At 36.1% G+C, this 15,817-nt stretch overlaps 1 protein-coding gene across 1 annotated transcript in view; it reads right to left on the bottom strand.

Annotated features, from left to right (window-relative positions):
* Nucleotides 1-1,090: 1,090 nt before the first annotated feature.
* LOC109540900 (plexin-B) overlaps nt 1,091-15,817 on the bottom strand; it is a 32,495-nt gene continuing 17,768 nt past the window's right edge. The window contains exons 4-20 of the mRNA XM_019909424.2: nt 13,773-14,059; nt 12,795-13,707; nt 12,374-12,734; nt 11,849-11,949; nt 10,510-11,008; nt 10,213-10,446; nt 9,898-10,155; nt 9,049-9,834; nt 8,632-8,961; nt 7,976-8,246; nt 7,730-7,872; nt 7,534-7,667; nt 5,981-6,329; nt 5,768-5,921; nt 4,978-5,705; nt 4,530-4,712; nt 1,091-4,476 (exon numbers count right to left, since the gene is read on the bottom strand). Coding sequence (XP_019764983.1) covers nt 4,369-4,476; nt 4,530-4,712; nt 4,978-5,705; nt 5,768-5,921; nt 5,981-6,329; nt 7,534-7,667; nt 7,730-7,872; nt 7,976-8,246; nt 8,632-8,961; nt 9,049-9,834; nt 9,898-10,155; nt 10,213-10,446; nt 10,510-11,008; nt 11,849-11,949; nt 12,374-12,734; nt 12,795-13,707; nt 13,773-13,974 — 5,754 coding nt within the window. The 5' untranslated portion in view covers nt 13,975-14,059 and the 3' untranslated portion in view covers nt 1,091-4,368. The remainder of the gene's footprint in view (nt 4,477-4,529; nt 4,713-4,977; nt 5,706-5,767; nt 5,922-5,980; nt 6,330-7,533; nt 7,668-7,729; nt 7,873-7,975; nt 8,247-8,631; nt 8,962-9,048; nt 9,835-9,897; nt 10,156-10,212; nt 10,447-10,509; nt 11,009-11,848; nt 11,950-12,373; nt 12,735-12,794; nt 13,708-13,772; nt 14,060-15,817) is intronic.

Below are 15,817 nucleotides of genomic sequence, written 5' to 3' on the forward strand. Positions count from 1 at the left end.
CACAGAATTCGTTTTGGCATCGTTGGATAGAGAATGGAAAAGTCGATTCAGTCGTAGCAACGTGAGTGAGGAAATTCGAGTAGTTTTGACCCAGAAAGCGAAATTTGAGTATCAGACATTTAGGTGCAACATTCTGCCAAAATTTCGTGTTTTCCGTCCCGTTTTTGCCCATATCTCGGAGGCAAAATGAGCAAGATCGCTCATTTTTACATCATTCTAGACAGAAATAAATGGCCTTTTTAGAAAGTGAACCATGGTTGGGGAATTGTTGGCAGTTTTCTCAAAAAATGCTTGAATTGACGAAGTTTTAGATTTTCGTGATTTTTTTTGAGTTGCAACATCCACTTGAACATGACGCTGCTTTTTTCGAAGTTTCTCAAGAACCATTCGAGTCACAGAATTCGTTTTGGCATCGTTGGATAGAGAATTGAATGGGGGGACCCCCACCCCTGGATCCGCCCTTGTAATTGTCAGATTGAATTATTTCTAAACAGCAGCCAGTCTTCGGGGTGGTCACACGTAACTCACGCCAAGCGAATACTTGGTTTTATCCACAGAACATCCCCCAGCTGATTTAAAAGTTGATTTGTTTATATTCACTCGTTGCCATTATACATGTCTTGTATTCAAAGTCGACAAGCGATTGGTCGATCAGGTTATATATATAGGCAACGAAGGTTGTTGATTTTTTCGAAAGTGAAAAAGTACTGATTTTATGCGGAAAATGTTCCTTGTGGAATAAATGAATTATTGACGATTGGGTATGAGTGAAATTTTGATTTTTAGCCGAAATTTTTTTTAAGTGTGGGGTTCGATTTTTTTTTAATTTTAAGCGTTTTTTGAGAGATCACGATCTTTAGCCGACTTCTTCGTTATTATTGACTCAAGCTCTTATCCATTCACAATGAATGAAACATTCTGCATAAGCAAACACCCATTGGATAATAGGGTTGCATTTGCTAGTAGTATTTGAAGCTTTTCTCTATAGGATTACATATCCGAATTTCTCCGGAATAATCCATTTTATAAGCACAATTACGGCAAGTATCCATGCGTGAAAAAATGGGTAATAAATATTGAAACAGATTTATCTGGAATACATGTTTAATAGAGTAAAAAAATATCACTAAACAATACGTTTTATATAAAAAGCTTTAATTCACGATCAAATTACAGAATAAGTGAAAAATAAGATAAAAAAACATACTCTAAACAAGTATTAATTTAACCGATTTACAGTCTGTATTATTTTACCTAAGAATCTTTGAATTTATTGATACTTTAAGGTGAAACATCGATATCTATATAAAAAAAAATTGGGCCTATTCAAAATGATTATTCGAACACATGTTTACATAGCAATTATGTTAATAAAAATATAGGCGCGTGTGCCCCCTCCCCCCAACAATTACACTTTGAAAAGGCCTTCCTACATGTACATGAGTAAAGTATTAAAACAATTCTTCTAACACAATCTAATATCGATGAATGTATGCCTAATTTATAAACACTTTTATAAACCCGATATAATAATCTATATGCACATTTCATATATTTACAAAAAAAACAAAAAGTTGAATACTTAACAACTTTTTCTGTTATTTCAACTAAAAAAATATTGAAAAGAACGCGCTAATGTTACGATAGGCAAGACCGAATTAGCTAACAAATCTTAATATCGAGCTGATTTAGTTAATAATTAGAAGCAGTGAATCATACATGAGAGATCATAATTAAAAAAAGTCGATACTTCAAAATAGTATTGTTGAACACAAATAAGAAAATAACATCGAAATAACAGGAATATTGCCAAAAAATCCTCATAGACCAAGTACTTGCCGCAAGAAAAAAATTATAGTGACGACATTATCAAACTATCAGTAAATTTCTATTATTGTATTGAATATTGTTTGCCATGTTACTTTCTAGGTTAGCGTTACTTTTAATTGTTCGACAACATTATTCAACTGCACTATGCTCTAGATAGGGATTGCATGAAATATACATAAATTAGACTGTCGATCGGTGAATCACTTAGATTAACCATTTAAAACCACAATTTAAATTCACCTGACTATAACAGGTAAACGTGATTTTGATTCACTTTAAATCCCATCACTATTATTTTTAGCATTGCATTCAGGAATCAAAAATGTCAATTTATCAAATTCAATGTACCAGTTTAAAAAATTATTTTTGTAAATACGCTTGTGATGTTTTAAAATGTTTCGAGCTTTCAAGCAAGAATGTCATGTAAATTTATGTGCATTACTCACAGATCTGGATAGGAATCTACTAACTTGGCATCTACTTTAAACTGCCCTAAACCAAAAGGCACTCCGCACAAAACAAGCTTGGACCTCAAGCACGTAACCACGTTGATAGAGATCTGTCAGTAAACGCACAAACAAAAATTGTTAACATCATTAAACCTATCCTCGAAAAAAATTAAAGTACGCCTACAAATCGAAGTTGAATATCAGTCATACACATACAATCAATTACTATATCTACTTAAAACTAAGCTAACCGGACCGAACGATATTTGACACTCTCCTTTGTTTCCTTCGAGAATATTTATCAAATTCAAGTAGATTAGATGCTGCAAAACAAAAGAGAGCCTTCAAAGTGCGCTGTTGTTTTAAAATGCCTTTTAGAGTGTTGTGCGCGCGCAATACACTATCCACTTTTCGTCCCATCAGCGTAGCGAGGCACTCAGGAAGGAAACTAGTGACCGCTGGAGGGTAAGTACACATCCATGGAATAGTCAGTCACCTGATCATGCGCCATATCACAGAATAACACAGTTAAATATACAGCTGCTTCGTTAACAAAAAAAAGATAAAAATCGTTGCATTCAAATTTGATAAGGTTTCTGCTGTCACAAAATATGGAATTTCAAATATTTTCGACATATCGCAACACAAATTACTCTTAACTTGATAATAAACTTAAAGTTTTATGACGAAATAAACGTTGTAAATTTCGCGACATTGAGACATTCGGAGGGAGCTTCGCTTTCAGCTATTTCCCATAGATAAAATATTCCCTAAATTAGTCGCTTCTCTAATAAATATAAAATATACCATTTGTAAAACAGTTCCAGTCATTATATGCTATGCAGTAATTATATTTCCCATGGACTGAGTGTGACAGCGTTTCTCCAGTGAAAAAATGTTATTAGGAATTTCCGCGTTGTTTTGAGCTGTAGGAATGATTAATATGTATTGAATGTTCAATCGTTCAGTTAAAGATTAAAGCCTTATTTTTTTATTCAGGAGACTTAAACTAAACTATATTGAAAATTAACAAAGTTATTACAGGGTGTTTGAATAATGCGTGAGAACACTTTTAAGAGTGATTGTTCATGCTAAAATAATGATAGTAAGTCATGTAAGACAAATTCGATATCTGAATATTTTACGAGTTACGGCTCGTCAAACTTCTTTTTTGACCTATTCTGCACATTTCTTCGCGTATAAAATTGAAAATCGGTACAAATGTCGATCGGTAAAAATTTAGTTTAAATCGAACAGTGATACAACAATTACTATATTTTCAAATTTGGGACATTTTAAAACCAGATGACTTGATTTACCGCGATTGTAATTAAATCCAAGTATACTGGTTTGAAAGTGATAAAAACTTTAATGTCGATTTGCTACCAAACGAAGAGGTATTTTGAGTCCTGTGAAGAGCACATTTTTTGGCTAGTGCTTTCTAACCTTTAAAATAGCACATTACTTTTTGCGATATTTGGCGTGGCAAAAAAGATATACGAAACATTTAATTTGGATTTCAGATCATCTAGTGGTAAAGTGGAGACACAATTTTTTATCAGAAAGTTGTAGATCACTAAGCCTAAACTCTGTACCGATTTCCAAATTGATTCGCGAGGAAATGTCCAGAATAGATAAAAAATTGAAAGAAAAAAAGGAAGTTTGATGAGCTGTAACTCGGAAACTTTTCAGATTTCGAATTTTTGTTTCATGAATTAATACCATTATTTTAGCATGTAGAATCACCCTTAAAAATTTACTAACACATTATCCGAACACCCTGTATGTACTCAAAACCCATATAAGATGCCAAAAAAATTCAAATTAGAACGGAATTGAAAAATTTACTTTAATAATACATTATGAATTATAGATTGAATAGAATGGACAAATATACAAAGATTTGCAATTCTTTAACTATTGGATTGGTGGATGGATAGAGAGCTAAATATAAAAATTTTCAACTATTGTGAGACATGCCGAGCAAAACTAAAACTTCATTAATACTGTCAACAAAAACGTGCGTGTGCTCAGTGTGCAGTCAAGATGCCAATGAATGAAGCAGTAGCTGATCAGGTGACTCATGAGGTCAGCATCCCGATGTATCCTCCCCTCCCAGTGTGTAGGCGATACTCTCCAATTTCTGAGCCAAATTCAACCGCCAGCAAATGGGATCGGACGAGAGGGCCTCCAGCAACTTGAAAACAAAAATTAACTTTTGCCAATCCTTCCCTGTGCGAAACAGCTTACTGGTTCTCTATACTTCGCAACGTAAATATATAATTCTTTCAAAGCTGCCACCGTATCGAATTCTTCAGCTTGCTGAGCTGACAGTTGCTGCATAGCTGATCCCATTTCTTGGTCTGTCATAACGGGTAGCATTGCTACATCTGCATAAAATTGTGATACCATCTCTCGGTATCTTGATATATCCTGAAAATTATATACAGAGTGCTTCCTAGTCGGCACGATTTCAAAGACACAAATTATCATAAATTGGGAAAAATGTTTCCTTTTCTAAATAAATACGTTAAATACGTTAAAAATCGTTACGAGTAACGTTCGAAATCTTACCTTGACGTTAATTCCAATATTACAAAATTAATATCGAGCCAAATTCGAAGTTTAACCGTAACATATACACAAAATATAAATATTGTGCTTACTGATTTATCCGTTTTCCTATACCACAACTTACCTTAGCAAATAAAAGCTTATTGGACGGTGAATCCTTTCCTAATCTATGTTCCGTTGTACAGCAGGCATCCATAAATGTTTGTGCAATAACCGACAAACTTGAGTCTAAAGTATTCGTTTTATTAATGTCGAAAATAAAATCCGGGTTTTTTATAAAGTTAACCCAAAATCTTAAAGGAAGACTATTTGATTTCCATGCATAAACCACCTCGGGGTCCTGAATACCATGTTTTCTAGCTGCTTCATCCAAAAGATCAAAAAGCCATTTAATGGCAGGTGGTAAAGCGTCATTAACAGTAAGTATAGTCATAAAAAAGTCGTCAACGAATTTTTGAATAGTACCTTTAGTTGACAATAACCTAGTTAAAAATATTTCTGGTATAGCTTTATGAGTTCGTTCATGAGGCACCCGGTTGCTAGGAAAATGATGATCCTCAATTGGTTTGATCAAGTGAAAAACTCTAGGATAGTTTGGAGCTTCCACGTCCCCGTTTGGATGAGAAATTATGGGAGTCTGCGAATGGTTTAGGTACATACTTGACACACAATTGTGGCAAGGTTGTTTACAATTTGTATAACTATCGTTTTGTCGGGCTATTAATGACATAACTGCACTCTCTTTCACACCGTAGTGTTCCAAGGTATTCAGCTTTTTCCACCCTCCTATGTTCTTGCTCGTAAGATCTTCATCTTGAAGAGTCAAATGTCCACCTCTGCCATGCCTCCATTCTAAAATAAGTTTGTCTTATGTTAAATATACAAATTATGGGGTCAGAAGACCGTCTGCTCACCTAAATCAACGTCATGTATGGACGGCCTCAACGAAAACGGTGTATTTTTAAATAAAGCATCCAGAATTTTAGATTTAACTTGGCTTATAGTATCACAGTCAAGAACTTTACATTGAATTTTTTCGTCCAGATCATCTTGAACTATGTGCAAGGTCTAAAATTCGAAATTCTTTCCATTTACCCAAAATTAACTCGTTACCTACGAGCACTTACAACTGAGCTGTGCTCAACATTTTCTCTTAACAGTCTTTCTTCGGATAACGAATATCTTGCATCATGTGTTATGGCATCTACTAAACCTTTTTCAATTTGGTGCTTAATGGCTTTAAATAACACAAATAAGGACGATCCAGCATATTCCTTGAGATAGTGATACATGCACAGCGCCATCCAGTTTGTTAACATTTTTTCGACTACACTTTCTGTACGGCGTAGCATTAGCTGAGGGTGCTTACTATTTACAGATTTCTCTACTAAACGTAATAATAAGCTTTTCAGAATATCAGTTGCGTACTCCATTTTATCCATTAGCACTACCATCAGCAATGAAGCTACATTCACTCTAAAACATAAAATGTATACGGTACACGTGTGTGTAAACGATAATTTAAATTATAATTTGCTATCTATTTGTATTGTTATGGAAACAATTATTTTCCATTATTATTCAACATTTTATTGACGATTCGAATAGTACGTCAAAAACTGAGAATAATGTATCTAAAACATTTTCTTCGATTTTGACAGGTGGCGCTGTAATCCATCAATTATAATTTTTTTTTCTTTAAATTCAGATTTAGAGTTGAACTATTATTTTATTGAAACGCTTAAAATTTTAGTGTGACCAATAGCATCTATTAATGTCAGAGGAATATTCAGTCCGAAAATTGTTTGATGATGAAAATCAAATATGTACCTTCCAATCAACAAAACATCTATTTGTTTATTGAAAGTATATCGGCCGGCTTCTCCGTATACAAAAATAATTTCAATTTTTTCTTGCACAGTTAATGCCCCCATATCAAAAATTATAGTAGCTTATTTAAATCAAATTCAAATAGTGTTTCTAACCCAGAACGAAATTAATAAATGTCAAAGTCAACAATTTGAAATGTCTACGCTTTTATCAGTGTTCCTACATTGAGTTGAGAGAAATTTTAGATGACTTTGACAGCTTCAAATTCAAAATACATTTCGAAATGTAACGTATTGGCAATGCGAATTTTCAAACTATCAATGCTATACTTTTAATAAACAAATAGAAGCTTTGTTGATTTGGAGATACATATTTGATTTTCATCATCAAACAATTTTCAAACCGAATATTCATCTGAAATTAATAGATGCTATTGGTCACACTAAAATTTTCAGCGTTTCAATTAAATAACCGATAGTTTAGCAGATCTAAAGCAAAAAAATTGATAATTGATGGATTACAGCGCCACCTGTCAAAATCGAAGAAAATGTTTTAGATAAATTATTCCCAGTTTTTGACGCACTATTCGAATCTTCAATAAAATGTTGTGGTTACCATTTGAAATTCTCAAGTCGACCCCTGCCTAGCCTACAAGGTCGAAGTAGGCGTTGTTCTTCTGACACGAATAAACTTTCCCCTCCCAGATATTAACTTCTTATTTGAAATATTTGCTCCTCGGATAAAAAAAACACCCTGTATATACAAATAGAGGGCATATCTAACAGAACTCGGGTAAGTGAAAAATAAAAATGGGACTTTTGTGTATTTAGAAACCCAGGCACATACTCACTTGTTTCTGATATTGAACGATTTCTGATCTTCTAAAATATCTATAAAAGTCAGAATAAAGTATTTATTATTGATCAACTGATCAAACTGCAACATAGCGGCATCATAATTCGTCTTAGGCCCATTAAGCCTCACCTGAAATTCGCATACACAATGTTTCTAAAATAGGTTTTGAGTGATTCGAACATATTTCATACCTTAAGTGCATTTAATATAGGATGGTCACTAACACCCGGGAAGAACACTTTCATTATATACGTAGTGTGATCTAAGGTTGGAATGCCGGAATTTTCCAGATCAGCAGTCAGATCCGTCATATCCGTTTGCAGTTCAGCAAAAGCTGCAAAAAAAGCTTTATAATATTAATGTCATAAAATAGTTGACATTAAATCATCTAGCACAAATCACTATCTTATATTTCCTATACTAATGGAAAAAATTACCTAGCTTGCACTCGGATCGAACATTACTTTCCAATGTATCCATTTGAATTTGAATGCGTTTGTACTCTCGTTCTGCTTGGGTAGATTTTCTGCGGTATACAAAAAGTACGGCCACGAAGAAAAAAGCAAACAATATAATGCAAACTGTAATCAAAATGATCGCCTCTGGAGGAAAAGCGAACGTTTTATACAAGTCGTATTTTAAATAGCCTATGGGAAACCTCAAACTTTTGCCTACTCGCACAACAACCAACGGCAGATTTGTTTCAGTCTAAAAGGAAAAAATCAATGAAATGTGAAATACAACTAACTAAAAAACATAAACTAGAATTGTACAAAGTAAAATGCCGCAAACTCAACTGTGTTATTCCAGTTTAAGCAAACAAAAGAAATTGGACTCGAGTGTACCAGTCAAATCCATACCCACGACCTATTTATACATAGGTATGTTTAAACTTGTCAAAAATAGTGAGTCAATGTTCATTTTCTCTTCCTTGCCCAAATGCCAATACTAGCAAAAAACTGTAATTCGTAATTTTATAACTCCATCCCCTCTACAGAAGCTTAATATTAATATATCAATTGCTAACAAGGGCATAACATAGTTTTAGCTTGAGGCCTTTCATATGTATTCAAGAATCAAATGAAATTCGTACTTTGACATGGTTTTCATCGGTATCCGGAGGCTGCATTTCAGGCGGTGAACATACAAGTTGGCTCATAGCCAAACTGGTTACATTGCACGGCTTAGTACCTATGGTGACTACGACATCAGTTTCGTCACTTGCAGCGTTCAGGTTTTCCCCTTCTATGACAAGAGTGTCCCCTTTGTAGAGCTTAATTTGATTTGGAAACTGAATAAACTTGGGATCGTCTACGTAAAGAATCGATGATCGTAAATTGGGAAAATGTTTTTCCAAATTTCGCACTGCTTGCACATTATCCATGATAAAACCGACTTTAAGAATCAGTTTTGGTTCCCTCATCTGAAAAAAATTCGAAAAACAGACCTGTGTTCAAAACTTAATATTTCAATTTAACTTCACATCGCAGGTTACTTTAATTGCCCTTACCTTTATAGCCGCTAGAGTTTTCAAACTTCGTTTGGCGCGCATTCTGTACGATTCAAATACTCTATTAACAGCAGGACTGGGGCATTCCATTTGGGTGGAGCTGAGCACAGTACAAATGGTACTATTGAAAGGAATGTTTGTATCGCCGTAAGAATACACCTCCATTTCTGGCCTTTGAATGCTATCCAAGTTAGTACCGTGGACAAAAATCATTTTTCCACCAGATACAAAACTATTCAACGGTTTAATTTCCATAATAGTAGGGTCTTGAGTGTAGTTGAAAGGATTTCCTTCTAAAGTACGATTAGCACCATCTATACTTAATGTTAATTTGGCGATATTAGCTACTTTTGAGGCTCGTGAAGTTATACAAGTCAATCTACCACTTGAAGCCTGTGTCAAATTAACTGTACATATATTATTATCCAAATAAGCAGTTATTTCAGATCCTATGTTCAAATATTTGCCAGTAATTGCTACTAAAGTGCCTCCACTCTGTGGGCCGACAGATGGATAAATTCCGGTCAATTTTATATCCTGATAACTAAATTCTACAGTGGATTTCGTATATCCTGCTTCATTTCCAACTATAATAGGAGCAGCATGCTCAGTCCTAGAAGGCCCTGTCACACATTGAATTCTCACCGACACTTCGTAGTTAACAAGTTTGCATGGCACGTCACCTATTCTTATTTTTCCTTGAACGTCTTCTTTTTTTAACCCTAAATTACTGCCTTCGATTGTTACAAGAGTTCCTCCTTCAATAGGACCACTTAACGGTTTAATCTAAAGCAGAATAACATAAATAATTCTTCTGACTTCTGTGGTAGTTAGTAAGTAGATGCTTACCACATCGATTCTAGGCCGAGGGCACTCAATATGTGGTGTATGCAGACATGTGTCTGCATACTGACACGAGTTACCACACCAGGTGCACTGGTATTTGGAATTTCTGGTAACACACAACGAACAATCAGCGTGTTCTCTATGAGAACCTAATATATCACATTTGTATAAAATAATATTAATAGAATCTATATGATGACTTCTGTTCCATACTACTTTAACACTAGCCTCATGTTCTCCTTCGTTGGCTTCGTACGAATACTGGAACAATGATTGTCAAGTTTGCATTGGTAATTCTTAACAATTCAAAACACTCACCGTCGTTTTATCACATACAATATATTTGTCTGCATCGACTCTGGCAGGAACTAACATAGTAGCACCTTCTATAACTACTATACACTGAAAGCCAAAGTGGCCGGCTTGTGGATGGGGTAAATTTTTTACTTCAAATACAATTTCTTTCAAAACGTTATTAGGGAGGAGTATCACATCACGTTTCTTAAATTGCGGGCAATAAGCGTAGCCATGGTTTGGAAGAATATTTGAATTCTGAAAGTATAATTGTTTCAAAGGGCTTCGGTACGATCAAGCGCAAGAGCAAACCAAACTCACGTTTTCTCCGCTAATGACATTCCTTTGGCAATTGGAAATATTATGGGTACACCTATTTTCATAGACGCACCAGTTGCAGGCCCATTTCGACCGGACACAGTCTCCACACGTTGTATGCTTTTCACAGTCATAATATGCGAAATTCCTTGAGACAAAATCTTTATTTGTTTCCGAGGACCGCACACTGAGCGGCACTAAAATGTGGTCAGTTTTTGCCGGTATTTTTGGCCTCCGATTAATTTCTGGAGTTGGGCAACTAAGTCCAAATTCTGTAACTTGAGCGTCTATGGGATCTGACGACCCAAAAACACATTTATATTTAGCGCCATACGGCAGCTCTGGCAGAGTTCTTATAGTTAAACGGACGGTAGTCATTTGATTGATTGGTATTCGCTCTGGCTGAACTTGTTCAAAATCTATACACTGTTGACCAGTACCTAAAGACAACCAACGAGGAGCACTATGTGATGCCTTTTGGCAGGCACTTCTTATCGTACATCTACAACAATAGAATCGCTGATATTATATATTCATAAGTTGTCTCTTTAATGATGCGATGTTATAAATTCTTCTGATTGGGCGGTTGAAGCAGAGTTGTAACATACCAAATTACATTTATTTTGCAACAAACTGCATCGTAAAAGTATTCCATATTCTAATGAATCTGTAAAATGTGATGTGCCTGTGATTGGTGATCACAGAAAACGAATGCTTATTTCAAATATGTAATTTCCAAATAAACAAAGCAAAAATAAATATTCATATAAATCAGAAAGTTGTTTGATTCATTCGTGAAAATATACAGGGTGTTCGAATAATGCGCTAGGCAATTTTTAAGAGTGATCATAAATTCTCAAATTTGGCACATTTTAAAACCAGACGACCTAATTTGCTGCGATTGTAATTAAATCCAAGAACATTGGTTTGAGAATGATAAAAACTTTGATGTCGATTGAAGCTTAAACTCTGTATCTAGTTTCAATTTGATTCTCAAAGAAATGTCCGGAATAAGTCGAAAATAAAATGAAAAAATGAAATTTGATAAGCTGTAACTCGGAAAGTATTTAGATTTAGAATTTTTGTAATATCATATTTATACAACTTACTACCATGATTTTAGCATGTAGAATCACCCTTAAAAACTCCCTGACGCATAATCCGAAAACCCGGTCTACTTTGGTACCTAGTTGACTTCCAAATGTAAGGGCCGAAGGCTGTATAATTTTTATATCCCAATCCCAATCAAGTAGATATTGTGAAAAACATAACTATATCGAAAAATGATGTGGTCACAAGGTAAACGCTATGTAAAACTACCGGACTAATATTTTAAACCTACCGTTTTTCCAACGAACACCAACCGCAATAAGGGTCCTTGGAGTCTAAACAAGCAGAGCAATTTGTGTAGGTGCTGCAATGCTCCACATTTATTTTAGAAACCTACAAAAATCCAATTCAGAAGGGATAATAGTATGACAAATTAATCTGTCTTGTAACTATAAAATCTATTTTACTGGCAAGATATATACTAAATATCTATAGCATGTTTGATGGTACCTGTATAACAAAAAAATTAAGGGATCAGTGAACAAGCAGAAAAATGTGTAATCTTACAATCCAATTCATTGGGCAGTTCGTACATTTCCGATTTTACGCGATTATTGCATGCCTGCTCTTTTCTCGTTAATTTCTACTAGACCTGATTTAATGGCGAAAAGTAGTAACATTGGAATAACTTATTTTATCGACAACGCACAACTGCAACGTGCAGGTGCAACGTCGACAAACAAAACGATTTCTAAGCTAGTATAAAGATAAAGTGATGGAATAAATGCAACTACGACTTTCAAAATGGAAAAAATACCTTTGTTGCTGATAGAACGTAAAGGTAGTCCCCTGTCGATGAAAGCGTGGTATCGGGCAAAATCGGATTTGACGAATCAACAAGTACTTCTTCATACTCAGGAGGAGATGGTCCGTTAAGTAACACTTTCTTGATGAATCCATCGGTAGTGCCCAAAAAGGCCATCACATGTCTCCCGGTTGAGGCCGTTGCAACAGCAGATAACGAAATATTAGGGAAGGTAAGCGCTGCATTGGTAGAAATGGGAGTAATACCACTAATTTTCAAACCTACGTCTCCGCAAAAATTCGGAATGTTCCCAGCAGATCCACTGGTTGGACATTTCCCGTCTAATACGGGACCGGAGATATAACCCATATTCCTAAATAACACACCCCACATGCTTTAAATGTTTTCAATATTCTTTTGCGCCTAAACTCACCTATATTTCACGCTGCCATTAAAGCACATGTGTATATTCTCTATAAACTTATTCTCGATATCCCGCATAGAAAATATGCATAGTGCTGAGTGGTTTTGGGGTTCGTTGGTAATTCCTTTAGCTGGTCTAAATGCGGCTATTAAAACAGGAGAATTTATTTCGATGTCCATGGCATTGGCCAGTTCCTCCCCCGCCAACGTTACTTTGGCATCCTGAACGAGATTATATTTTTCATCACCGTCTACGCATTGTAAAGTCACTTCTGTATAACTATCATAGTTGGGGTCGTTGATACAAGTTCTGGCTAATCGCGATACATATCCTTGCTCTTCTTGTCCCGGAAGATGAGATTGCTTTTGTACGATTACAAAATACGCATAATCGCTTGCATTGAAGCCATATATGTATTGTATAATAAAATGATCTCTGTATTTGACATCAATTTGAACCATGGACTGTTTGCTGAACGAATCTTCTGCATACTCCATCGTGTCCAAATCCCTACTGGCAATAGCTGGAACATCATGTCGATACTCACCCTGGTTCGTAAAGGTAGTTCCCACGTAAAGAATATTTGATCGACCCCAAGGGTTATAACTTTTCGGACCGATAAATGCGTATGTGGACGCGTTCACATCATTGGCTGCAACACTTCTTGGTATGAATATGGCCTCGGCACTGATATTGCTAAGACGAAACTTGGAGCAAGCACCTTGGTACAAGGATCCACACATAATTAGACTTCGCGATTCGGGTTCCACAAGAAGAACTTTGTTGTAATTGTCCATAAGGGAGACGGATATATCTGTAGTGCAGCCTGTGGCATGACAAAGAGGACTGTCATTTTTGGGGCCGGTTTCGACGATGTGTTCCAAGTTTAAATTTGGATCCAGTTGAAGAAGAACATTAACACCTGTATCACACAAAACATTTCTGGATGCAACAGAACAGCATGATTCAGTGTTGAAGTCGACTCACCTGCGACATAAATCCTACGCGTCTTGTGATCGATGGCCATGTGAGAGAGTCGAAGTGAAGGTTCACCAGCTCGAGGGTATTGGGCCAAGAGAACACCAGAGCTGGGCAAGGGTGATCGAAATCCGGAGAGCCCCTTCGGCAGCCCTGCAGCCAGACACAGCCAGGCCGCTGCTGCCAATCCCACACTCCAAAACCCTACCATACCCGCGGGTAACTCGATGGCGGTGGCCTGAGTGCAGGCATGCCCAGGAGCAGGCCTGTCCACGTCTCAGCGTAGATATGCATCACTGAAACAAACCGAATGTATCCTATGCTGTCGGTATATCGTCGAGTAAGTAAGCTATTAGTTATTAACCAGAGGGGGTGCAAATTAAAAAGGTACATCTATTCGCTAATTAAGTAAGTTGATTGTTTGCGATACCCTGCCCGATGACCCAAACCTTGGATGCCTTTTACAATTGGACAAGCGGACATTTTGAACCGACTGTTACAATCAAAGACATTAATAAATAGAGCAAGCTAGTGATTCGTTAATCCTGATTTGTTTGGGACCAACATTAAATTCTACCGATCGGCGATTTTTCAATGAAAAAAAAACAGGTGGTAGGGATGAAAGTACTAAAAGTAGGTACCGATCAAAGAGTAGAATTTAGAATTAACCGGAAAACCAGCTCGCCTGGCTGCTAACCATAGGCGTAGTAAATATCTGTATTAATCGATTTGTTCTAAGCATGAAAGATTCATTCATTTTCTGACCTTTATCTCTATATGTTTCATTTACTCAGATTAAACAGATGCATTTGTGTACGTTTTTCTATGGGAACAACATTGGTTCACAGTCTATACAAAAGTGGGTACTTACGAGAGCTGCTTTGCCGGCTCGGCATTCAATTTGATATATATGAGTGGCATCAACAAGAAAATAGCAGGAAAACGGTAGCCATTAATATATGTAGTGATATATTTGCTAAGTTTGTAATAAGCGACAAGCAAATGTGATTAAAATAACAGCGTTGAAATTTTAACTTTTTTAAATTAACGTCAACTTCACAAACAATAACAATAACACACGGCAACGATGTTAGATTTAAGAACCCGTAGATAAGTAGCAGTAGGAAGTTTGTAAACTTAGCTGATAAAAAATATGTTCAAATAATACGGGGAGTCAGTGAAGTGACAGCAGCGACCGAGTTCAGAAGAGGTTAAACCCCGCGAGTCGGAAGAGCGAGTTTTCCGTCTGTTATTGTTATTGTTTGTGAAGTTGACGTTAATTTAAAAAAGTTAAAATTTTGACGCTGTTATTTTAATCACATTTGCTTGTCGCTTATTACAATCTAAGCAAATATATAACTACATATATTAATGGCTACCGTTTTCCTGCTATTTTCTTGTTGATGCTACTCATATAGATCAAATTGAATTCCGAGCCGGCAAATCAGGTTCTCGTAAGCACCTATTTTTATATAGACAGTGAACCAATGTTGCTCCAGGCTACAATTTGACATCATTAATGGTGAATTAAAACCATGCTGAATTTTCTGAAACAAGTCTGTGCACCACACTCACCAGAATAATTTTAAAGAATCGTTTGCTTTTGATAATCGCACAAGAGCATATCAGAGCAAACTTTCTTGATGCATACAGCAGCATAAGACAACTAATTCATCAGGTGTGTTGGATTTATCCAGATGTTATGCGTGGGGCGGCGCGCCGTCGCCGCATGAACCACGTGTAGAGCGCCGTGCCGGCCGTCCTTCACCCTCATTGCACCGAACCCCACAATGCTACCGCCTAAACTTAATGGGTTTAATTGCTGCTCATTTTGTACTATACAGGGTTATTCACGCTATACGGCACGGAAGTTTGCGGCTAAACCGTTTGATTTTTAAAAAGTATTCTTTTATGAATTGTCCGACGCCTACAGAGCGCACATTTTAAAAATATTTTCGTAATGTACAGGGTGTCCCAAAAAGTCTAAAGGTATCAAAATTGCGTTTTTTCAAATGGAATGTCCTGTATATTATTGCATTTTTGGATTCGCTGAA

Source organism: Dendroctonus ponderosae, unplaced genomic scaffold, assembly GCF_020466585.1.
Source record: "Dendroctonus ponderosae isolate FM_Combo_2020 unplaced genomic scaffold, Dpon_F_20191213v2 Dpon_F_20191213_1, whole genome shotgun sequence".
NCBI classification, from domain to species: domain Eukaryota; kingdom Metazoa; phylum Arthropoda; class Insecta; order Coleoptera; family Curculionidae; genus Dendroctonus; species Dendroctonus ponderosae.